The sequence below is a fragment of the Myxocyprinus asiaticus genome, chromosome 20 (assembly GCF_019703515.2).
Source record: "Myxocyprinus asiaticus isolate MX2 ecotype Aquarium Trade chromosome 20, UBuf_Myxa_2, whole genome shotgun sequence".
NCBI classification, from domain to species: Eukaryota; Metazoa; Chordata; class Actinopteri; order Cypriniformes; family Catostomidae; genus Myxocyprinus; species Myxocyprinus asiaticus.
Genome location: NC_059363.1, coordinates 8,931,750 through 8,955,986, shown reverse-complemented (window position 1 = coordinate 8,955,986; position 24,237 = coordinate 8,931,750). Strand labels below are relative to the sequence as shown.

The window sequence follows — 24,237 nt, the reverse complement described above, 5'->3', positions numbered from 1 at the left end:
GGCAAGAGCTGCAGGGTGATATGGCACTTACAGTTGAGAAGAGCCATCTGACTCTCGATTCACCACCGTTTTTTTTTAAATCTAGCATTTTGTACATGACGTCGCCTCAGCTCCTGAGGGATTATGGGATCGTTAAGTGTCTAGTCGATCCACACTTCAGAATCTCACCAGAAATAGTAGGTCATCCGGGTACTTCTCGCTTACTGCTTCATGAATACTTTGGATTTGGACATACTACTCCATTGGCATACTGTTTTTGGCATACTATATTGTAGGGAAGTATGGATATTCGGTCAGTATTTACTCAACCCCATGTTGTTCCAAATCTGCATGATTTTATTTTTATGTGGTACATGAAAAGTAGACATTTTTGAAAAATATTCATGCTAACTCCATACAGCAGCAGTTCACGTTAGACCACACACACACTCCAAACTGGATTCCAAGTTTTCTGAAGCCATTTGCTTGCTGATTAGCTTTGTGTTATTCACTGATAATTTTCCCGTTTTCCGAAGTTCATATCTAGCCCCCATTCACATTGAGATTAAAAAAAATTATGTATTATTTCTTGAAAATGGAGCAGTATTAATTGACATTGAGTACTTATTCTCTCTTATTATAGATGTGGATGAGTGTGCAGAAGGTCTGAGCTCCTGTGGTGCTCACTCTCAGTGTGTGAACTTGCCCGGAAGCCATCGCTGTCAGTGTCATGGTGGATTTGAGTTTGGATTTGATGGACGCACATGTCAGGGTAAGAAACTTCCTCAAGTCTAAATCTGACTCTCCCAAATGACCAAAGTTCAGCCATGAAACTCTATGTGGAACAAGCTGATTTCTTTTAATTTCTTTGGTTCTTTGATCTTGTTATCTGTTAGCCAATTGGCTCGCATAGTGTAAGCTGATTGTCCTTTGACATGTAATCAGGTAGCCAATCCACTTGTGTCCCTCTCTTTGCTAACATTGAAATTGCTCAGTTTTGCAGATAAGCCGGTTTCACTGCAGTGTGTTGCAAGAATTTTTTCTCTGAAACCCAGCTCCACATGTCTAGCTCTGCTACATGGGGATTGTTTGTATGTCTATTTATGCAGCAGCATGTTCATACATGCTCGATGCAGCATGTCTTGCATTTTGTCTAATTGTGCAGCACCAGCAGCATGACCACATGCTTAACTCAGTATGTCTTTTTTATTTTCTAGCAGTAGCAAGTCTCAGTACATGCTCTGCAGCAGCATAGCAGATCTAGTCCACCAAGACCAATTTCATATCAATATGTCATACCCACATTAAAATGCCAAATCTTTCTGAGAGTTGTCATGGCTGAACACGGTTATAAAGAATTTCCAATACTGGAAAAACATCATATGAGATCAATGTATGCTTGATGTTTTGCGAAAACTAGGCATCTTTAAATGAAAGAATGGCAAGAATTTCATAGAATTTTGAATCTTTTAATACACGAAGATTAAACTGCAGCATGAGTTGTCACAAGTCTAAAACCAAAAGTCATTTGTGTTGAGATCATTGGCTATGTTTAGAACTGCATACCACCATGCTACTTGTAACATTTTTGGAGTATATGTACGTTATGTAAACCGTGCACAGTATGCACATTTTCTGTAGTTTTCTTGTTTGTACAAATTTTTTTATTAAAAATGTGATATTACTGGGGGTTTTTTCCAAGGTGAAAACTGGACACCACTCACAAAGTTAAATTAAAGGCTTGTTGAGGTTATTTGACAAATGTAATAAGGTCATTTGACAACAGTGTAGCATACTGTTTTAAATGTTATCTTTGCTTAATGCAAACTGTTTCACATACCACATACCAAATAATAGTAGGCAGTGTTTTGCATATAAGCAGTATTTAGTAGATAAGCAGCATGTGAGGAATCCATTCCAAATGTATCAATTGACTTGATCTATTTGAGCTGCTGATAACCTTGGCCCATTTACAACAATCCCCAACAATCCAATTTATGAAAACACTTGCTAATAATTGTCAGGGCATTATTACTAACAGTTTTCTTATCTTTTAAGGGTTTTGTTGCAACTGGGCCCTTGTCAGCATTTAATGAGTTTCTCAATCTTGTTTAAAAAACTGTTACTGTTTCTCAATCTTGTTTAAAAAAAAGTGTTACTGTTTTGTGTAGTCAGTGGGATATGATTGTTACAGAGGCTAAATGTTGGCACAAACACAGGCTCATCCTCTCAGCTGGATTCTGTGGGTAAAGGGTTTGGCATGCAGAGACAGGCATGGGTAACCAGAGATGCTGGAGAAGGGGTGGGGTGGTGGGGTATTTTGAAACAATGACCCAATGTCCACACTCGGGAATGTGCGTAGGAGACTTGCAGCTGAAGAACACAAGGGGGTTAGAGGACAGTTAACACTTCCTGTTCAACCCTCTCTCATCTTCAACAGGATGGTGGGATTTAGTAGCCTTTGGGCTACAACCAGGAGTCAGACTAACATTCTGAGAAATGTGGTTAATGTTTGGTGTTTGAGTAATGGAATAAAAATGTGCTTTGGAGATGTTGTATTTGTTGAATTATGGAGGGAATGTTGTGTTTTTGGTCAATGCAGATGTGGACGAGTGTCGTGACCAGCAATGCCACGCCCAGGCTTTGTGCTCAAACACTCCAGGATCATTCCAGTGTCAGTGCCAACCAGGATTCCATGGAGATGGTTTCCAGTGTTACCCGAATGGTAGGGGCACCTTAGATATTTACATGTTTAATTTTCTCACAATGACCTACGTTATCCTATAATTTCTCAGGAAATGTTTCCATGGAAGCAAAAAATAATCTTTTGACTGTCTGAATGTTTTAAAACCTAGGAAACTGTCTACCTCCCGATGCAAAGGGTGTTTAAAGCAGTAGACAGCAAAATGATTGACCATTAACACGTAGAACGTTGTTGATTAATCACTTGAGGGGTTCTATGTCAGTTAGTTTAATGCATTTTATTATAATACAGCAATGACCTCAACTATCCATTTTACATCTGTACGTAGGAGGTCGTCCCAAGAGCCAATGCGAGCAGCACAGAGACAGTCTTCAGGGTGGAACAGGTGGCGTTCTTTTGGTAGGAGCCTTCATCCCTCAGTGTGATGAGGAGGGTCAGTACAGACCGCTGCAGTGTCATGGCTCCACAGGTCACTGCTGGTGTGTGGACAGTAGGGGGCAGGAGAGAGTGGGCACCCGCACGCCACCTGGAACCCCACCAAGAAACTGTGATGAGCCAGGTAAAAGATAAAGGGCTACTGGGAAGTTTTTTTGGTGCTGTCAGATTGCAGGACATGGTGTGGATTTTGTTTGGCATAATTCGCTGACTTTTTCAAGAAGGCTAGATATAATAGTCAAGGGTTTAAATGAATTATTTTATGACCAGAATTCTGTTGTGAAACTTTGTCTGGAGTATCTAGATATTTTCAATAGATTCAGTAAGTGAGATTCACTTATTCAGTTAAAGAGTCAATGTTTTCAGTGTTTGTGAGGTTGTATTATTTATTTATTTTCTTAAATTATAGCCATTTTTACACTGCAAAGGTGCCACAGAAGCTGCATCTGAAGAGGCATAGACAGTTTACCAAGAAAAGGTGTATTTACACAGACTGTTTATTGCTGCACAGAGGTGTCATAAACATTTACTGCAAATTACAACTGCATAAATACTGTTATGAGATTCATGTTCTAAATATATAATTATGATTATAGAAGTATGAAATTATTTAAAATATGCAATTAAATTTTTCAGATATAAAATGATAAATTATGACTTATATAACATGACTACAACAAAGTTTAAAGAACCACACAATTCCTACAAAATCGAAGAACAACGGGGTGTGACATCATTTAGAACATACCTTCTTACTGCCATTGGTCCACGTCATTGGTAGGTGTGACCTGGAGCTCCACCTACTTTGAGGCCGACAACTAATTCCCGTTGACTCAGTTAAGATCAGTCAACATGACTAGACATCCAAGAACATGTCATACATTTTTCTTATTAGTCTACAAATAGAAATCAAATCTACTCAAATACTCATAAGTGCACATTCACTCTGTTGTTTGATATGCTGCTTCACTCATGTGCTGTCTGCAGCCGAAAGACATTCACACATCTGTTTAAAATAAGATATGCCTATCATCATTCTTCTGTCTGTATTCTACCCATTAACACTCTGTTATACGCCCATCTTTGCAGTAGTATCAGTGTCATCATAAATTACAATAACAGTGTAATCGGCACATATTATGGCCGTGTATAGCGTGTTAGCGAATTGGCGCCATGATTGCAAAAGTTAAACATTACAAATTACACATTATCTACTGCATACTGTATACTGTATATTACTTTAAATCATCATTGGGAAATGAAAACAGTTTCTTTTACTGATATAGTGTGAATTCAACTCATATAATGAGGATTGAAGTAATTGATAACTCACTTTAATGTTAAATTAGTTGATGTTTTACATGTAGTCTTGAGCGTCCTTATATTTAAATGTAGCTCTAAACGCTTCCAACACACTGTGGCTGTTGTCTGAATGTTAGCAAACAGTATGTCGTTTCTCAGCTGTTTCGAACTTCTTTTTGGCACTGAGCGAAGAAGAACTTCGTCGTGAGTGTGCAGGGGCATTTAAGCTGCTCTGATGCTTTATGTCATTTACAAAGAACCAAAACAGCATCAGAATTGCCTTGGATACTAGAGGCTGAGGTGGGTAATTGCGTCTTTACACAGAGCTGCCTTAACTTGGCTGTGTAAAGACTCTTTATGTTGTAGGCCATCTTGATCTTGATATTTAGCTGTCTTTCATGCTACTTCGCTGAATGCCCATAGCAGTCTGTGATAACAAGCCTTGAGATGTTAAGGAGGATGGGATCTCTTCCCATACTGAAAAACACTCATTCAACTGTCAAACTGTGATGAGATTCACATTATTTTGTTTAGACACAAACAGCATTCCTTTCTGACAAGGGGAAGGTTTTCTACAAGGCAGAGTTTTGTCTAAGCCACTTCTCACGGAAGTATTCTACATCTGTCTTCTCTGTAGCGTTTGGTCTATCAAGTGTGTCTTTTGCATTAATATTACAAGTTATGCTTTCAACATTGTTTTTTTAATTTTTTTTATTAACTTTATTAGCATCATCAAAAAATATATTGGATGTCAGAGTTATATAATACTACAACTTTAACAAATCCTTTGGTTTTGTGTTAACAATAAAACATATAGTTGACAAATGGAAATATTAGTGTATTGAGCAAAAGAAGTCATGACAGACATTTTTGCAATAATTGCAGGATTTAGGAATTAAATTGTGTTCTGCTCAAATTCGTTTGTGCATCCAGTTCGTCCCAAGACCCAGTGCGAGCAGCACAGAGACAGTCTTCAGGGTGGAACAGGTGGCATGCCTCTGATAGGAGCCTTCATCCCTCAGTGTGATGAGGAGGGTCATTACAGACCGCTGCAGTGTCACGGCTCCACAGGTCACTGCTGGTGTGTGGACAGTAGAGGGCAGGAGAGAGTTGGCACTCGAATGCCGCCTGGAACCTCACCAAGAAACTGTGATGAGCCAGGTAAGATGCGATTTATTGCTTGACGCTTTGTTGCGTCACACCAGGATATTGTGACGGATGATAAATAGAAAAGTTATAAATTATATGACACAATATTTCAAAACAGACAATAACATTCTTATTTCCAGCTAGTATAGCTACTTACTTTATCCATAAAGTCCTTAGTGACTTTATATAATTCAGTATATTCAAATTCAACTCATCCAAAACACTTACAATGGTCACAATCCAATGTCTAGTGTTAGTATTGTAATGCTGCTTCAAAATTACGGCCTTTCTAATTTGCTAAGTAGTTTCTCATCATGTGTATGTAATCAGTCTAATTTGTAGCAGAGCTCAGAGTCTAGTCTGGCCTGTGTTCCAGGAAATTATAGTGAGAAGAAAAGCGGAGCAGTTTGGCCCATGTCAACACTGCAGATGAATGTGTCCTCTTCTCATCACAGTTAGAAATGTTGCCTGGGTAGCTCAGTGGTAAAAGACGCTGGCTACCACCCCTGGAGTTCGCTAGTTCGAATCCCAGGGTGTGCTGAGTGACTCCAGCCAGGTCTCCTAAGCAACTAAATTGGCCCGATTGCTAGGGAGGGTAGAGTCACATGGGATAACCTCCTCATGGTCGCTATAATGTGGTTCGTTGTCGGTGGGGCGCATGGTGAGTTGAGTGCGGATGCCGCGGTGGATGGCGTGAAGCCTCCGTGGTAATGCGCTCAACAAGCCACGTGATAAGGTGCGCGGGTTGACGGTCTCAGACGCGGAGGCAACTGGGATTCATCCTCCACCACCCGGATTGAGGCGAATCACTACGCGACCACAAGGACTTAAAAGTGCACTGGGAATTGGCCGTTCCAAATTGGGTGAAAAAGAAAAGCCTCCAATATCCGTCTCTCTGTCTTACTACCAAAAAAGGAAACTGATGAAGGTGGAAGTGTGCTTTTGAACTTCCGAAATGGGTGGAGAGAAAAACGTGAAGAGATTTTTAGTAGTTCATTGCAGTGCAGTGTGTATGTCCACAACTATATAACATGGAAAAAAGTTCATGATTCTTTATTATTACTACTTGCCACATTTTAGAATAATAGTGAAGTCGTCAATACTGAAATAACATAGATGGAATTATGGAAGTTATGTTGTGACCAAAAGTGTTAAATAAATCAAAATTATCTTCTTTTCAAACAGCATTGAAGGACTTCACATGTATGCTATGACAGCTGTTGGTTGCTTTTCCTTCCCTCTCTGGCAAAACGTATCTATTAAAAAAGAAAGATTTCGGTTTTAGATAGTTTTAGTTTTTACATTCAATTTATATATGTCTACAGTGTTTAAGCACAAGCTTTTACATCAAAAGATTTTTAAGATCATGAGAAACATAAATTCAGTGTGTGTTCAGACTTTTGACAAGTAGTGTATACAGAGGATGATTTAAACATAGATGGGATGTGAGTAGGTGTAATTTGTGTTTCTGTCTAGCCTCCACACCGCTTATTTCACACGACATGGTACTGAGTTGTAAACACAGGCCAGGTCAGTTTGATCTCCTCTTCAGATGCAGCTGGGCTTCTTATCAGGTTGAAACTCCTCTAAGTGGAGCTTTACACATTCAGACATGTGAGACTGAGAAGAATCCCTGGTTTTGGCAAAGATTTTGAAAGTCTGGGGCTTTGACACTGATGTATCCTCCAGTCTTGAACTGTGCACTGTGCATTTTACATTCATCTTAGTTTCTCAGAGATGCCATCCCAGTTCTTCAAAAAAAGACTATTATTCAGTTTTATTTTATTACACAATTCTTTGGAAAAATCAATTTAATATAATGGCCGCTAAACTGCATAAGGGTGATACAAGATCCCTCTACTTAGTAGATCATATAATAATTATAATTATAATTTATTAATAATAATAATTACTATTATTATTATTATTAATAATTTAATGATAATCATGTAATTTTATAATTAATAATATTTACATTTAATTATTATCATTATTGTATTATTAATGTTATTGATGATAATAATATGTAATAATTACATTTTATTATTATTAATTAATTAATACATTTTTCCCCAATTTGGAATGCCCAATTCCCAATGCCCTCTAAGTCCTCGTGGTGGCGTAGTGACTCGCCTCAATCTGGAGGACGAATCTCAGTTGCCTCCGTGTCTGAGACAGGCAATCCGCGCATCTTATCACATGGCTTATTGAACGCCTTACCGTGGAGACATAGCGCGTGTGGAGGCTTCACGCTATTTTCCGCGGCATCCACACACAACTCACCACGAACCCCACCGAGAGTGTACCACATTATAGCGAACATGAGGAGGTTACCCTATGTGACTCTACCCTCCTTAGCATCTGGGCCAATTTGGTTACGTAGGAGACCTGGCTGGAGTCACTCAGCACACCCTGGATTCGAACTCGCGACTCCAGGGGTGGTAGTCAGCGTCTTAACTTGCTGAGCTACCCAGGCCCCCGACTGTTATAATTACACTTAATTATTATCAGTATAATTATTATTACTAATAATTATTACATTTAATTATAATAATAAAAATTATTAATATAAAATGTAATTATAAAATTTGATTATTAATAATAATTAGATTTATAGATAATTAGATATCCTTAATTTTATTATTTATTTTTATGTTGAGCATATTGGATAAGTCATTGACCATTTTGACTGCTCACTCGATTATTTATTTATATGGTTATACATATTGTACACCATCAGTAACATATACTTGATTTCCCCTATGACACCCAGTACCACCAACCCATCGTTCAGAGACAGTGTGTGAGCGTTGGAGAGCCAGTCTGCTGCAGCACTATGGAGGCCAGCCGGACTCCCAGCACTATCTACCTCAGTGTGACTCTGACGGTGAGTTCAGCCCGGTGCAGTGCTATGGAGACAGCAGCTACTGCTGGTGTGTGGACCGAGACGGGCGGGAAGTACCTGGAACCCGCTCACACGACACTGTGAAACCAGCCTGTGAGTACCGTTCAGTGTTACCCCTTGAAATCAAAATGAGAGATTTGTGTCAGCTTTGAGTTCATCTATATGCTCCTAAAAGCACATTTAAAATGTACATTCTTTCTCTAAAAATGTTATGACTCATCCTACACTACAGATTTTTTTCCAATCAAATACCATGTCCCTGCACCTAATACAACTTTCAGCCAGCTGTAAGTAGAAAGTTGTGGTTCGTGGTTGTGACGTAACTAAAGCTAAGTGGCTATTTGAAAAAAAAGGAAAAGCCCTTTGATATGACCCGCCCGAACTATTCTACGTATTCTTTTCTGTTCTGTTCTATTCTATTCATCATGTTCATGTTTGCTACTTAAATGATCTGTACATCCTATCTAAAACAATTTCCGTTGCCATCTTGGTTAGGTATACCTACTGTGGCCCCACCAACCACGCGCCCACTGCCCCGCCCAGATGTTACTCCACCCCCAACAGGCACATCTCTGCTCTATGCTCAGGGGCAGCAGATCGGAGTTTTGCCTCTTAATGGCACACAGATGGACAAGCAGAGATCTTCAGTGCTGCTTACTTTACATGTAAGACTCTTCAAACTCTAAAAACGTCAATACTGAGCACTTAACAGCCATTATCTGGCAGTGATAAGTAGACCTTTGACAAAAGCACACTGAGCCTGTTCTGTTCACACTTACAGGGCTCTATAGTGGTCGGTATTGATTACGACTGCAGAGAGAGGAAAGTTTACTGGACAGATCTGGCAGGAAGGACCATCAATCGGGCCAGCCTGGAGCCAAAATCAGAACCGGAGATTGTCATAAACACAGGTACTATTTATCTCATGATAAAGCATTTAGTCTGTCAGTTTTGTATTGTCAAAGACAAGATGCATTGAACCGAAACATATTTAAGTTCAGTCATCACTTAACAATTAACTGCCATTCTGTAGAAGACAATGATAAACACATAAGTAAATAAAAGAAGGAAGACTTTGGCCATTGAGTCATATTAAAATAGCACAATTTTGTGGATTTTTTTCAGGTCTGACAAGTCCAGAAGGCCTCGCTGTGGATGTTGCCCGTAGAAGACTGTTTTGGGTGGACAGCACACCAGATAAAATAGAAACATCTAACCTTGATGGAAGTAATAGACGTGTTCTGTTTGAAACAGACTTAGTGAATCCCAGAGCCATCATTGTGGATTCCCCTACAGGGTATGTGCTTCCTATACTGAAGATCTTTTAAATATTCAGGGAGATTTTCTAATGCGAATGCAACAAAATGGAAATCAAAGAATGCACATTATGTGTGTAGTTGACGCATCATCTGTGTTTTACGCTTGTGCAGTCACAGAGTATGATGGGCAATGTAGTTTGGTCATGCAGGCTTGTTAGCTAACAAACAGGTTTAATGACTAGTATTTTTAATATTTATCACATTTCTGTCAACAGTACATAAAATGTGCACAAAAACTTACATAATTTGTGATCAATGATCAATACTTGAGTAATTATTATTATTTTTTATCTGACATCCCCAAAATGGAAAATAAGAACGGAAAGAAAATCCCACCGATAATTACGACATTGTGGGGGCGTTCATGTGCACCCATGTCATAAATATAATCATTCTGACACAACTCGAAGGCAGCAAAGTTTACTTTGGATAAAAGTGTCAGTTAAATGACAAAATAGTCAAAATTAAGAGGTCGTTACCCCAAACGCATTTTGGCATCTGTGCTATTTTTCAAGTGTTTTCCTATGTAAACATGCGCTAGACAGACGTCTGTGCTATTTTTCAAGTGTTTTCCTATGTAAACATGCGCTAGACAGACGTCTTTGACTTGTTGCGCCACGTCTCGCTCTTTTTTCAGTGTCTCGTGTCAAATTTAAAAAGAACTTCAGCTTTTAAAAATATGTATTGAGACACCTGCGTTCTGTTCTATCCGTTGTGCCTTTATTTGAATGCAAGAATGCATTCGGTCTGAATGGCCCCTAATGGGCCAAAGTAAACTTCAGTTTTCCGCATGCCGCTATGTTTTGCACACAGTGCATGTGATGCAAATTTCGTTATCAGCACTGTATGCACAGACTGTCCAAGCGCAGCCCGGTTTTTTTAGGCACACGGTTCTCACAAAGCAGTCTTAGTGTGCATTTGTCAAGCAAGTCCATATGTGTTCGTGGTCAAAAGAGTATACTTTTAAAAGCTAGAGTGCTCGACCATCTGCAAAGATGCAATGGCACGTGGAAAAATTAAGTGTACCATGGCCTTAAGTTTGCAGCTTCTTTATATCTCAAAATAACACATCTGATTTAAAGCATGCAGCTCAAATGATCAGAGCTGGAGAATATATGGTAAAGTACAAGAGTCTGTTGTGAATATTGCTCAAAATCAGCATCTCTTCTTAATCAGTTCTGTAATTAGCTGCTTTAATCAACCTTCTATCACCAAGTGCCAATGCTTCCTTTACAAGGACACTCGAAAAATCTGTTATCTGCTTTGCTATAAGTGTATGTGTGTCAGAGGCAAAACAAAAGACCAGCACGAGATTGAAGGAGAGATTGAGAGAGAGCATGGAGGTTTGACATGTATGGGAGGCAGAGAAAATGAGAGGGCAATGCTACAAATTGGCCCAGATGTTGGTGTAGCTTCAGTGTCTGGCCTGGCTCACTGGTCTCAGGGGAGGGCAGGCATCGTGTGGGACGGCAACTCCACAAACACAACCATCTGCAACATTTGGAGTAACTGAAAGCCCCAGCTAGGGTGGAGGACACGAGATATAATACAAACCTCATGGGCCATGAGAATTGTTGCTAATGCGTGTTTGTGTTTGTTGCAATTTACTCTACGTGCTAGTTCATTTTCGTGTATGCGCATAAATGGTGATGGTTCCAATTAAATGGCCATATGGGTTGAAGTCTGATGCATTCGTTGAGAATTTTTCGAAACAAATGTTTAATCATACAAGCAGTCATGCAAATCTGCAATAAGAGCTGCATTAGCACGTTAGCTGCTCCACTACTTGATTTTTGTTGCTCTTGAAAAAATATTTTTCCTCAAATGGCTTAAAATTGTAAATTTGTGCTTTGAAATCCATGGGGATTGACAAGCAGTAACATTATTTATGGATATAAAACTTCTTTGCTCTGCATAACAGTACACAACCTTCAAGGCCACGCATGCTAGTTTTTATTTATCATCTCCTGAGAGACCAAATTGAGGCTTTTCTTCAAAACATCTTGTTTAAATCAATGCTAAATAGAGCAGGGCTGTTCTCAAAGTTCCTAGATTTAGTTGGAAAATATGAATGTCAGCCCTTGAAAGTTTAACTGCTGGCAAACTGTCCTCAATCGTAAAACTTGATCTTCTCACAGAACCCTCTACTGGACTGACTGGAACCGAGAAGCCCCTAAAATTGAGAGTTCCTCTGTGGACGGGCAAAACCGAAGAGTTCTGGTGCGGGATGGCATCGGACTGCCCAATGCTTTGACCTACGACTCCACGACGCGCCAGGTCTGCTGGGCCGACGCAGGTATGATCTTCAGTCCAAAACACAGAAGCAGCAACTCACATTTGGAGCAAATTGGCCATGTAAACCAAAAATCGGTAATCTGTTTTGTGATTTGCAGGAACAAAGCGTCTGGAATGTATATCGCCAAATGGTACAGGGAGGCGCGTGATCCACAGCAACCTAAATTACCCCTTTAGCATGGTCTCCTACGCCAGTCACTACTACTACACAGACTGGAGGAGGTAAAGAAGCTTAACCATACATACAATATGAAATGGCCATTAGAATAACAACATCCCTTTTAGATTACATTTTGTTCATAAATGTTTTTAATCGGAGATTCAAAAGTGTTATCATGTTTGCAAGCTTTCACAAAAATATAGTGTTCTAGCAAACTTTTGGCGTTAATATTTTAACATGCAAATGAGCTTTGTAAAACCGTTTTTGCCAGAAGTTAACGTAAGTTTGCTACAAATAAACATTTTTGCAAGGGAATCCTTTTTCATTTCAGCCTATTTCACTTATCAATTGATTACAAAATACCTGACTAAATGTCATGCTTTCTTTCCGTTATGTTGCAGAGATGGGGTCATTACTCTTGGCCGAGACAGTCAATTTACAGATGAGTACTTGCCTGATCAGAGGTCTCATTTGTATGGCATTACAGTTGCTCCGCAACACTGTTTATAAGGTACTTAAAAACTGCTGTGATAAAGTGAATACTTATTTTAGTCTTGCTAATATGTTTGATATTTTAAAATTCTTTATAATAATATTCCGAGTTCAATACAAGTTAAGCTCAATCGACAGCATTTCTTACATAATGTTGATCACAACAAAAAAAAATTTGTCTCATCCCTCCTTTTCTTAAAAAAAGAAAAGAAAAAAATCTGGGTTACAGTGAGGCACTTACAATGGAAGCGAATGTGGCCAATCCGTAAATGTTACAATACTCACTGTTGCAAAAGTATAGCCACAAGATGCGTGTTAACATGATTTTAGTGTGATAAAATCGCTTACAGTTTTATCCAATTTTACAACTTCGCTGCTATGACGACGTTATGCTGTAAACCCTGTAACCCCAGTAATTTAACAATCTGTCGCAAAATGATTTAAACTTTACAGCTCAAATTATATCAACATTATGCCACAAATGCTGTCAATTGAGCTGAACTTGAATTGAACACAGAATATTTATTTAAGCTTTGACTGAAGCACACTGCATTTGTTATAAATGAAGTCTTGCATCAGTATACTTTAAAGGATTAGAAAATTCTCTCATCATTTACTCACCCTTATGCCATCCCAGATGTGTATGACTTTCTTTATACCGGTGAACTCAAATTAAGATTTTTAGAAGAATTTCTCAGCTCTTTTGGTTCATACAATCCAAGTGAATGGGTGTCAAAATTTTGACATTCCAAAAATCACACAGGTCAGCTTAAAAGTAATCCATAAGACTTCAGTGGTTAAATCAGTGTCTTCAGAAGCAATATGATAGGTGTGGGTGAGAAACAGATCAATATTTATGTCCTTTTTTCCTACAAATTCTCCTCCCTGCCCAGTCAGTATCCACTTTAACTTTAAATTCTTCTTATGTTTTTGGTGATTCACATTCTTCATGCATATCGCCCCCTACTGGTCAGGGAGAAGAATTTCTATCCAGAAAGGACATAAATATTGATCTGTGTCTCACCCACACCTATCATATCACTTCTGAAGATATGGATTAAAACACTGGAGTCGTATGGATTATTTTATGATGACTTTATGTGCTTTTTGGAGCATCAAAAATTTGGCATCCATTCACTTGCATTGTATGGACATACAGAGCTGTGATATTCTTCTAAAAATCATAATTTGTATTCTGCAGAAGAAAGTAAGTCGTACACATATGGTATGGCATGAGGGTGAGTAAATAATTAGAGAATTTTCATTTTTGGTTGAACTATCCCTTTAAAAAACTTTATCATGTAAAAATATAGCAAGAAAAACTGGGCTATTCTGATTGAAGTGTGTCCTTGTGCGACTACATTCATGCAGACACACTTATTCAGCAGGTCTACCTTGTAGGCAAGTGTAGCCTGTATTTTTAAGAAAATAACAGAGGACAATATATTTCAGACATGAGCTGTCAGCTACTGACACTTTAGAGAAAAGTAGAAAGCACAGACTTCCAAATCACTGTAGTTTTGACAAAGGTGAGGAAACATCAGTGGCACACCAGTACTTCAAAGCATTTCAGATCTTACAGACCAGAAAACAGTCAAACAAGATCAGAGTAAATGTTTGTATATCTGCAGTAGCAAAAGGCAATTTTCCCTGGTAGAAGATGAAACGTTACCGTGTTAGCCCAAATGGTGCTTTCTACAAAGGATTTCAGATGAATGTCTGACCTAGCATGCCTGTTTTGTGTTATAGGGAGATGCTAATGACAGAGCCAACATTACATGGTGCTATTTCGGGCTATTCTTATAGTGTTTGTGCTGCGGAAATCGCTAAGAGAGCCAATCAGAGAACCTGCAAGTCTCAACAAACGTCACCATCAATGCCAAAGCACAAATTTACAAACATAAAAACGTGAATATTTTCTCAGAGTAGTTTTGTAAATTTGTTTTATACCTCATTTCTTTTTTTCTTTTTTTTTTTTTTTTTTATAAATAAAAGACGAACTCCAGAGTTAAGTTGTGTAATTTGTATGTTTTATAAGTACACTAAAATTCAGTATTTGAAAATTCTGTGCACTATTTGTCTCGAGAAATTGCATTGAACTTATCCAAAGTGGTCTTATACCAACCTTCATTTTTAATCTTTTTTTATTTTATTTTTATACTTTTGTAAGATGTGATATTTATAACAATAAAATGTGATTGACAACCTGAATATGTCTGCTGCTCACATCATGTTTCAGATGGTTTATTGCCTAGTTTTAATATTTTTTGTCTCTGCAATGGTTATTTTCTTATATATGCACAGTTGGAGGTAAAAACCAGAAAAGGTAGAATGTCTTGCTCCAGGGGAAAGACAAAGTTACTGTCTGGCCATAAAAACTTTGTTGCATTAAGGTTTATTATGCAACAAATGCACATAGCCCCATTTTTTTAAGGGTCATTTCATAAGTGCCTCCACATTCAGCGTACAAACAAATAAATGTAATTTTCCAATACATCAAATTCCAATCTTTGCATTTTTTTAATTAAAGGTTAAACCAAACATATAATAAAGAAAAAAACAGTCCTTGTCATTTTTTCCATTGGCATTCCCACAAAAATTCTTGAATTCAAACAAAATACCTGTGATGTGGTTAATGAAAACAAACATATTTCACAACGAACATCTCTCCGTCGTGTGGAGACCGCCTCTGCAGTAAGGTCCGTGCAGGAGTTTTTATCTGCCCACGTTCCCTAGACGGTGGTCTGTTTTGGGGTCGGCAATGATAGCCTGAACAGCGACAATGACCTCATTGATCTTAGTCTGTAACTCTCTGAGCTCCTCAATGTGAAGCAGCCGAAGGACCCTGGCCGATTCGTTTAAAGTCGCATCTGCAACATTAAAGCAACACAATTTTTTGCACTTACAAGACCACACAGAAAGTAGTCTGGTTTTTAAACATGGGGATGAGTAAATGATGACTTTCATTTTGGGTGAACTATCACTTCAACATAATGGTGTGTTTAACAGAAACAAAACACAAAAATCACACAGTATTAAAAATAATCTGTAAAGTTATGTACAGTAAGTGTAAGCTTACCTCCATTATCAAATCCAAAAATATGCTTGTCCAGAGCAACTGGTAAACCCTACAAAATATGAGACCAGCAATTATTTATATATATATATATATATATATACCTGTGTATAAATCCAGTTTTTAAAGTAATTTCATTTTAATGAAAACATTTCTAGTATGTTTACCTCCTTTACTTGACTGGCCTTTGCAATGGCTTCAGGGGTTAGACGTTCCTGTATTAGGATTCTAATGGCCTATGTGGTGACATAACACAATAACTTTATTGAACCACTGAGTTCAATTGGATTACTTTGGGTACAAGAGGATTTTTCATACTTTTCACTAAATGTACAGTCCTTACATTAAGCATCACCAAATAGTCGTCATGTCGCTGAATTTTGAGAAGATTTGCGAGAGCAGAGATTGTTACCCTAAGAGAGAAATCCCAGTTACTTGTCAAAAATAAATTAGCCAACGTCTCACATGGTAAAGCCATTATACAGATTGCATGGCACAAATGCTTTATAAAAGTGATTTTAGGGTTCTGAAGCTTTCTCGTGACTGAGCCTTTGAATTAGCCACGCCCCCTCATTCCAAAACCCCGCCCTCCAAAGACAATTTTGAGACCAAAACCAAGCAAAAGAGCAGCATTAGCTGTGTCTCATTTCGAAGGCTGCATGCTAGGTAGGACGCGTCCTTTGAAGGCTGCAGTATACCGAGCGTCCTCCTTTAAACAAGTCTCATTTAAACAAGATGGTCTTCATAGGACAAATGGAAACTAAAGGTAACATGGTTGCTATGACAGCACGGCACTCTTTAACAAGCACGAGCGCTTTGAGTGAGAAGATAACAAATTCCCTTTGAATGGGAATGTATGAGGTAAATTTTAGGAGCATTTTAATGATGTAAAGAGAAAAGAAAATATATTTTACAGGTGTACTTTCAGTCTAATACTAAATTTTAATTATATATTAATATAATTGTACATATTATACACTCTGTACCCATTTACTGAGGTACTTCAACTTGGGAATGAACATTGCTTGCGTGTGAACATCATTTTTACAGGCAAATTTGGCGTTATTTTCTTTAGACATTTCCGCTGAAGCAAAGAATTGTGGATTGTGAGTGCCCACAAAGGATACACCTCATGCATACTCCGAATTCCCGTGAAAGAAGGCTGCACTCGCTTTTCTGAAACGAGACAGCCTCGATGACGTATGCGGCCGACAAATGCGACCTCCGGAGGATGCAGCCTTCCAAACGAGACACAGCCTTTGTTTGTGTATGTGGCTGTCAAATTCAACAGTGGCTCAATAGCGCCCTCAACTGACAAACATTATGAATTATAGCCTCAATGATCCGCTTCAAATGAGAACGAGCAATATGATTGACAGGTGAAAAGCATCAATGTCTGTGGTCCACGGACACATTTTAGTTTGCTGTTTACAAAGTCTACAGCTGTCACAGAGATCGGTGAGATATCCCAAGACACTTATTTCATTAATATCTTTAAGGGAGTGGGACATTTGTTTGCATAATTTTCAATGAAAAAAATGGCTTACAGTACCTTTAATTCCTCTGTTAGTACTCATGTATTTTTTGAGAATTTGTCATTCTTTTTTGGGTTTAATGGCAACGAAATTGTAAAATTGGCTATAACTTTACACAGAAAAGGTTAGTAAATGATTTTATCACACTAAAATCATGTTAACACACATATTGTTTACGTCTTGTGGCTATAATTTTGAAATAGTGAGGATTTTAACATTTACGCATTGGCTCCCATTCACTTCCATTGTAAGTGCCACACTGTAACCAAGATTTGTGCTTTTTTTTAAAGAAAAGGAGGGGCAAGTCCAAATGAATTGTTGTGGTAATCAACATGCAGCATATGCTGCTCTGAAAACAATTACTGAAAGAACAGCATGTACAGCATGGTAGTTGCCATGCTGAAAGATTTGTGAGTGGCTGAGTGATTTTCATTGTAATGCATAAAAAAAAAATGGATAGATAGAAAGCAACTGCTTACAGACTGAGACTATGTCGAAACCATGGTGTGAAACATAACGACAGAGCCCAATTCAAGGAACGCCCCCCTACGACTCCTATATTTTCCATTCAGTGAAGCCAGCCTTCCCTGCTTGTCATCGTTGTAATCGGTAGACATATGGACCACTCCTCCATCTGTGGATCACTGGCTCGGTTCAGCCCGACATTGAGAGTTACGGAGAGAGGTGGGCGTGCAATCAGTTAGTTCAGACATGCTTGGAAAGCCACTTCAGTGCTTGAGCTGGTTTCTTTAATCAGCCGCCTCTGAGACTAAAAAAAGGGGATGGAGATGGAGAGATGTAGGGGGAGAAATATGTTGAGGAAAACTCACTGTCCAGATTAACTAATGGGCCTCACTGGTCTCTGTCACAGGTTTACAGTTTCAATGTTTCTCATCTGTTGAAGGCAAAGTAACACAGGTAGTCATTGCAAAACAAGGGACAAAAACAAAGGGGCAAAAGTTGCCAAACTTACGTGTATATATTATTCTATTAACTTAGAATATGCATAGCACTATAAAATTTAGCTCTAAGCAGATATAAGAAATAAAGACTGCAATCATATGCCACTGCATTAGAATGTGGGAAAGCTGCTTCACATTTGACTGCAAACTTTTCAAATACTGCCATCTAGTGGGCTGAGATTTAAAATAATAGCTAGGACAGAATAGATACACTTTAAGTACTCACATTGTCCAGGAGGATTAATATATGACCATTTTGAGGTTTTCAGCATGGGCTGGTACCTGTATCCTGCTTGGTCAATTAACAGTGTTAAAGTGTTAAAGGAATATTCTGGGTTCAATACAAGTTAAGCTCATTTGACAGCATTTGTGGCATAATGTTGATTACCATAAAAATTCATTTTCACTTGTCTCTTCTTTAAGAAAAGCAAAAATCGAGGTTACAGTGAAGCACTTATAATGGAAGTGAATGGGATAGCTTTTTTCAAGGGTTTATAGGTTGAAATATGCAGCTTATAATTTTATAAAAGCACTTACATTAATTCTTCTGTTAAAACTCATGCATTATGAGCGTGCTGGCCAAGCTTCATCAGAGCGGCTTTCGCACAGTGCTGCCGAGTATTCATCTAGCGAATCTCCGCTCTCTTCCTAACAAAACAGATGAACTACATCTCCTCACCCACACAAACAAGGACTTTTCAACCTCTGCTGCCTTGTGCTTCACAGAAACCTGGCTGAGTGAAGCCGTTCCAGACAGAGCATTACATCTGCCGGGTTTTCAGCTGTTCAGAGCAGATCACATCGCAGAGTTAACGGGGAAAACGAGAGGTGGTGGAACATGCTTTTACATCAATCAAAGTTGGTGTACAGATGCAACAACCTTAAAGATGATGTGCTGTCCTAATTTGGAAGTGCTCTTTATTAACTGCAAGCCTTCTACTTGCCACGGGAGTTTTCCTTGTTTATTCTGGTGAATGTTTATATCCCGCCACACGCGTGCATGAATGCAGCGCTGCAACAGCTGGCTGATCACATCACAGACACGGAACAACAATACCCGGACTCCGTTATTATTATTCTTGGGAATTTTAACAAAGCAAACCTCACATGTGAACTGCCCAAATACAAACAGCACATTACATGCCTAACCAGAGACAGAAATATACTGGATCATTGCTACACAACAAAGGATGCATATCGCTCTGTCCCTAGAGCAGCTTTAGGACTCTCTGATCACTGTCTGGTTCATCTTCTTCCAACCTACAGGCAGAAACTAAAATCAGCTAAACCTGTAGTAAAGACTGTAAAGGAATGGACCAATGAAGCAGAGCTGGAACTACAAGCCTGCTTTGACTGCACTGATTGGAGTGTATTTGAGGCTGCAGACACCAATCTGGATGAGCTCACAGATACTATGACATCATATATCAGTTTCTTTGAGGATATGTGCATTTCTACTAGGACTTATTTAACGTACAACAATGACAAACCATGGTTTACAGCGGAACTCAGGCAGATTCATCTGGCAAAAGAGGATGCTTACAGAAGTGGGGACAAAATCTTGTACAATCAGGCCAGGAACACACTGAATAAGGAAATCAGAGTGGTTAAAAGTAACTATTCTGATAAGCTGAATACAAGTTTTAGCTAATGACCCTGCATCAGCGTGGTGTGGCCTGAAACAATTTACTAACTTCAGGACTCCGACCCCCAACACTGTAGTGGACCAACAACTGGCTGACGACCTGAATGTGTTCTACTGTAGATTTGAAAGGCCCAGTCTCACACCCCACACCCACTCTGACCTTCACTTCACACACACATCAACACCTTCTGCAACCCCCCCCCTCCTCCTCCTGCTACTCAACATGCACTTAAGATCTGTGAAGAGGAGGTGTGCTGTGTCTTCCGCAAAAAAAAGAATTGGTGTTTCACCCACTTGTCTAAAATCCTGTGCTAACCAGCTGGCCCCCATCTTCACACTGATCTTCAACAGATCACTGGAGCAGTGTGAAGTCCCATGCTGCTTCAAACGCTTAATCATTATTCCTGTCCCAAAGAAACCCAAAATAACAGGACTTAATGACTACAGACCCGTCGCTCTGACGTCTGTGGTCATGAAATCATTTGAGAGACTGGTGTTGGCCCACCTGAAGGACATCACTGGACCCTTTCTAGATCCCCTTCAATTTGCTTATCAAGCAAACAGGTCTGTGGATGATGCAGTCAACATGGGATTGCATCATATCCTGCAACATCTGGACAGTCCAGGGACATATGCAAGGATCCTTTTTGTGGACTTCAGTTCAGCTTTCAACACCATCATCCCAGCTATTCTCCAGACTAAATTACACCAAATCACTGTTCCCATGTCTATCTCTCAGTGGATCACCAGCTTTCTGACGGACAGGCAGCAGCAAGTGAGACAGGGGAAATTCACTTCCAGCACATGTACAATTGGCACTGGTGTCCTGCAGGGATGTGTGCTCTCCCCACTACTCTTCTTACTGTATACCGATGACCCCTCTGTCAAGGACCCCTCTGTCAAGCTCCTGAAGTTTGCAGATGACACTACTGTCATCGGCCTCATCCAAGATGACGATGAGTCTGTATACAGAAGGGAGTTTGAACGGCTGGCTGTATTGGTGTAGTCAAAACAAGCTGGTGCTGAACATGCTCAAAACGGTGGAGATGATTGTGGACTTTAGGAGGAACACCCCAACATTGACCCCCCTCACCATTATAAACAGTACTGTGGCAGCAGTGGAGTCATTCAGGTTCCTGGGCACTACCATCTCACAGGACCTGAAGTGGGAGACCCACATTGACTCCATTGTGAAAAAGGCCCAGCAGAGGTTGTACTTCCTTCGCCAGCTGAGGAAGTTCAACCTGCCACAGGCACTGCTGATACAGTTCTACTCAGCAGTCATTGAGTCTGTCCTCTGCACTTCAGTAACTGTCTGGTTTATTGCAGCTATGAAATCGGATATCAGAAGACTACAAAGGACAGTTTGGACTGCTGAGAGGATTATTGGTTGCCCCCTGCCCTCCCTTCAAGAACTGTACACTTCCAGAGTGAGGAAAAGGGCTGGAAAAATCACTCTGGACCCCACTCACCCAGCCCACTACATTTTTAAACTGATGCCTTCTGGCAGGCGCTACAGAGCACTGAGCACCAGAACCGTCAGGCACAGGAACAGATTTTTCCCACAGGCTATCCATCTCATGAACAGTTCAAACTGCCCCATTGAGCAATAATTATGTGTAATACACAGCTTATTCTATTTATATTTATCCAACATACCATACCTTTTCTGCCATTACATTCCCTTGCATCTGTATATAACAGATTTGTATTTGTATATTGTACATACGTATTTGTATATATTGTCATATCGTGTATTTCTTTAAATACTTTATTTTCAATTCACTTTTTATTTGTATTATTATCTCTGTCTTGTTGCTGTATTGTTTGTGCACTGGAAGCTTCTGTCACCAAGACAAATTCCTTGTATGTGTAAGCATACTTGGCAATAAAGCTTCTGATTCTGATTATTTAAGCTGTAAAGTTGTTTGAATGCTTGTTTTTATGGTCGACTTAGGATTTTAGAGTTTACGCCGTTACGCCTTCATGGCAACGAAGTTAAGGTTAGGAACTGAATTTATAACACAAAAATGTGTTAACACACATTTTGTTTACGTCTTTTGGCTATACTGTTGAAACAGTGAGTATTTTAACATTTACGAATTGGCCCCATTCACTTCCATTGTAAGTGCCTCACTGGAACCCTGATTTTTGTTCTTTTTTCTTTTTTTTTTTTTTTTAATAAAGAAAATGAGGGGCAAGTCAAAATTAATAGCCTTTTTGTAGTATTCAACATTATGCCACAAAAGCTGTTGATTGAGCATAATTTGTATTGAATCCAGAATATTCCTCAAATTTCACTTGTGTCTATTTCAATATCTACACTTATAGCTAGCCTTGTCAATGGATAAAAAATATTTTTTTGTTGTTTTTTTAAATTTTGAGTAATATCAAGTGAAATAAGTATTCATAGCATTTCATAAATTTTGTATGCATCTCATTTGCAGTAATTAAATTTAATTAGGTACATATGTTTTGCTGTATATTAGTCGACCATTAGTTATAATCTCCAATAAATGCATCATACCATTGTCTCCATACTCATAACTAACAGCAATACCCAGCAACCAATCAACAGTCTCCTGTCTTTGTTGAGCGCTGAATGGACAGTTTACATTTTGCAAGGATTGCAAACAGACATGCATTTATACATTACACATAAAAATATTTGAGAATGTCATATTTTAAAAAATTTCAAATTGCTTTACCTTTACACTGAATCCATTTAAATATCTGTGAATTTTCAATATAATGATTCTGATTCACCTTTTCAAAATGTTTAAGCCAGTTTGAGCTGGGGATGTTCCTCGATGTTGTAGTGTCTGATTTTTTGATCTTCCAGCCAAACTGAGAAATTTTGAAATTCAGTTTCATCTAAGAAGAGTAAAAAGCACAACCATGATCAATAATGCAAGTGTGTCTGACATTTTCATGTGGATATTTTATTTTAATAATCTACTCTTAAATTCTACTAGTTGTTTTTGTGAATAGTTGTCCTAAAAATGTGACTGTGTCCATCTAATCTCAAGTCACATTTTTGCCTGGACAGCAAGATCTGGATAAGACTGGCGACTACTTCAGACAGTCACTTAAACCTCTAAATCTTGATTATGACTAAAATGTTAACTTGACAAACTTTGCTATAGTCATGAATGTGCATTATCAGTATTTTCAACATAAGGTGGCAACACGTCACTTAAAACCTGCTGGTTTTAAATAGATTCTTACCTTTACAGTCAAAACCTGTTGGGTTGCCGGAACGCTGCAGATGTAAAAAAAAAAAAAAAACCCATAGGGTTGTGATATTCTAAAGCTGTAAGGTTTCTGTGAAACATAATTTTTTACAGCTAAACTACTGAAATATAAAGAAAGAGATCTATGTTTTTGCTTGAATAGCCACATCCTGCTACTTCAGCATGGAGCAAACGGGAGTCGCATAACAAGAAACCCTTCTTTCAAACTAAAAGTCAAGGATTGATGTAATAATTAGATAATCTTTTCTTTCTTTCTTTTTTTCTTTAAAAATCTCGAAAGTGCAACAAATGTGTTTTTAATGTTTTTTTTATTTAAATAAAATATTTAAAATTGATTGTTAGTTTTACAAATGGTAATTTTTATTATAGCACTTTCATTTCTACTTTTAAGAATTATAATAATAATCATAATGAAATATTATTTATGTTTTATTATTAAAATATATTTCTATTTTTACAATATAATTTTTTATGATATATTATAATTAATTATAATTGAATTTTTGATTCAGTATTACACATGAATACAGGCAAATTAAAATTTGGATTTCTTATTTTGTTTTATTTTTTTAAATGCTTTATTATCACTGAATAACACTGAATAATGAGTTTTTATTTCTATTTTATATTCAATTTGTCATTTCAATTTAGTTTAGTTTTAGTTAGTTTTCACACTTTGTAAGTTAGTTTTAGTTTCATTTTCTCTAGTGTTTTCTAGTCTCAGCTTATTTTTTTTTTTTTTTTTTTTTGTCAATAATAGTATTTTATGGCTGCCAAAGCTAAAGCATTTACTGGTCTCATTTAAAATGTCTCATGTCATTAAATTTCTCAGGGCAGTGTTATAATTGCTCTATCTAGTGGCATTTTCTTGTTTGATTAAAGTAGATTGAAGATGCTCCAAATTGTATAATATAGGGTGAAGATGGGTAAATTGGGACAGTTAAGCTTGATTCCCATTGTATCAATTTGTATTTCATTAAATCATTAATCTTTGGGAAGTAAACAGTTAACTTAGTGAGTTTAAA

At 38.2% G+C, this 24,237-nt stretch overlaps 1 protein-coding gene and 1 pseudogene across 1 annotated transcript in view; one reads left to right on the top strand and one right to left on the bottom strand.

The window, feature by feature from the left end:
• Positions 1-14,734, top strand: part of LOC127411182 (nidogen-2-like) — a 75,359-nt gene extending 60,625 nt beyond the window's left edge. Inside the window, exons 11-22 of the mRNA XM_051646566.1 lie at positions 623-751; positions 2,582-2,704; positions 3,012-3,242; positions 5,354-5,581; positions 8,343-8,567; positions 8,970-9,139; positions 9,256-9,385; positions 9,600-9,771; positions 11,932-12,089; positions 12,187-12,310; positions 12,650-12,759; positions 14,490-14,734. Coding sequence (XP_051502526.1) covers positions 623-751; positions 2,582-2,704; positions 3,012-3,242; positions 5,354-5,581; positions 8,343-8,567; positions 8,970-9,139; positions 9,256-9,385; positions 9,600-9,771; positions 11,932-12,089; positions 12,187-12,310; positions 12,650-12,758 — 1,799 coding nt within the window. The 3' untranslated portion in view covers position 12,759; positions 14,490-14,734. The remainder of the gene's footprint in view (positions 1-622; positions 752-2,581; positions 2,705-3,011; positions 3,243-5,353; positions 5,582-8,342; positions 8,568-8,969; positions 9,140-9,255; positions 9,386-9,599; positions 9,772-11,931; positions 12,090-12,186; positions 12,311-12,649; positions 12,760-14,489) is intronic.
• On the bottom strand, positions 14,670-23,293 carry LOC127411204 (RNA transcription, translation and transport factor protein-like; annotated as a pseudogene).
• Positions 23,294-24,237: the final 944 nt, after the last annotated feature.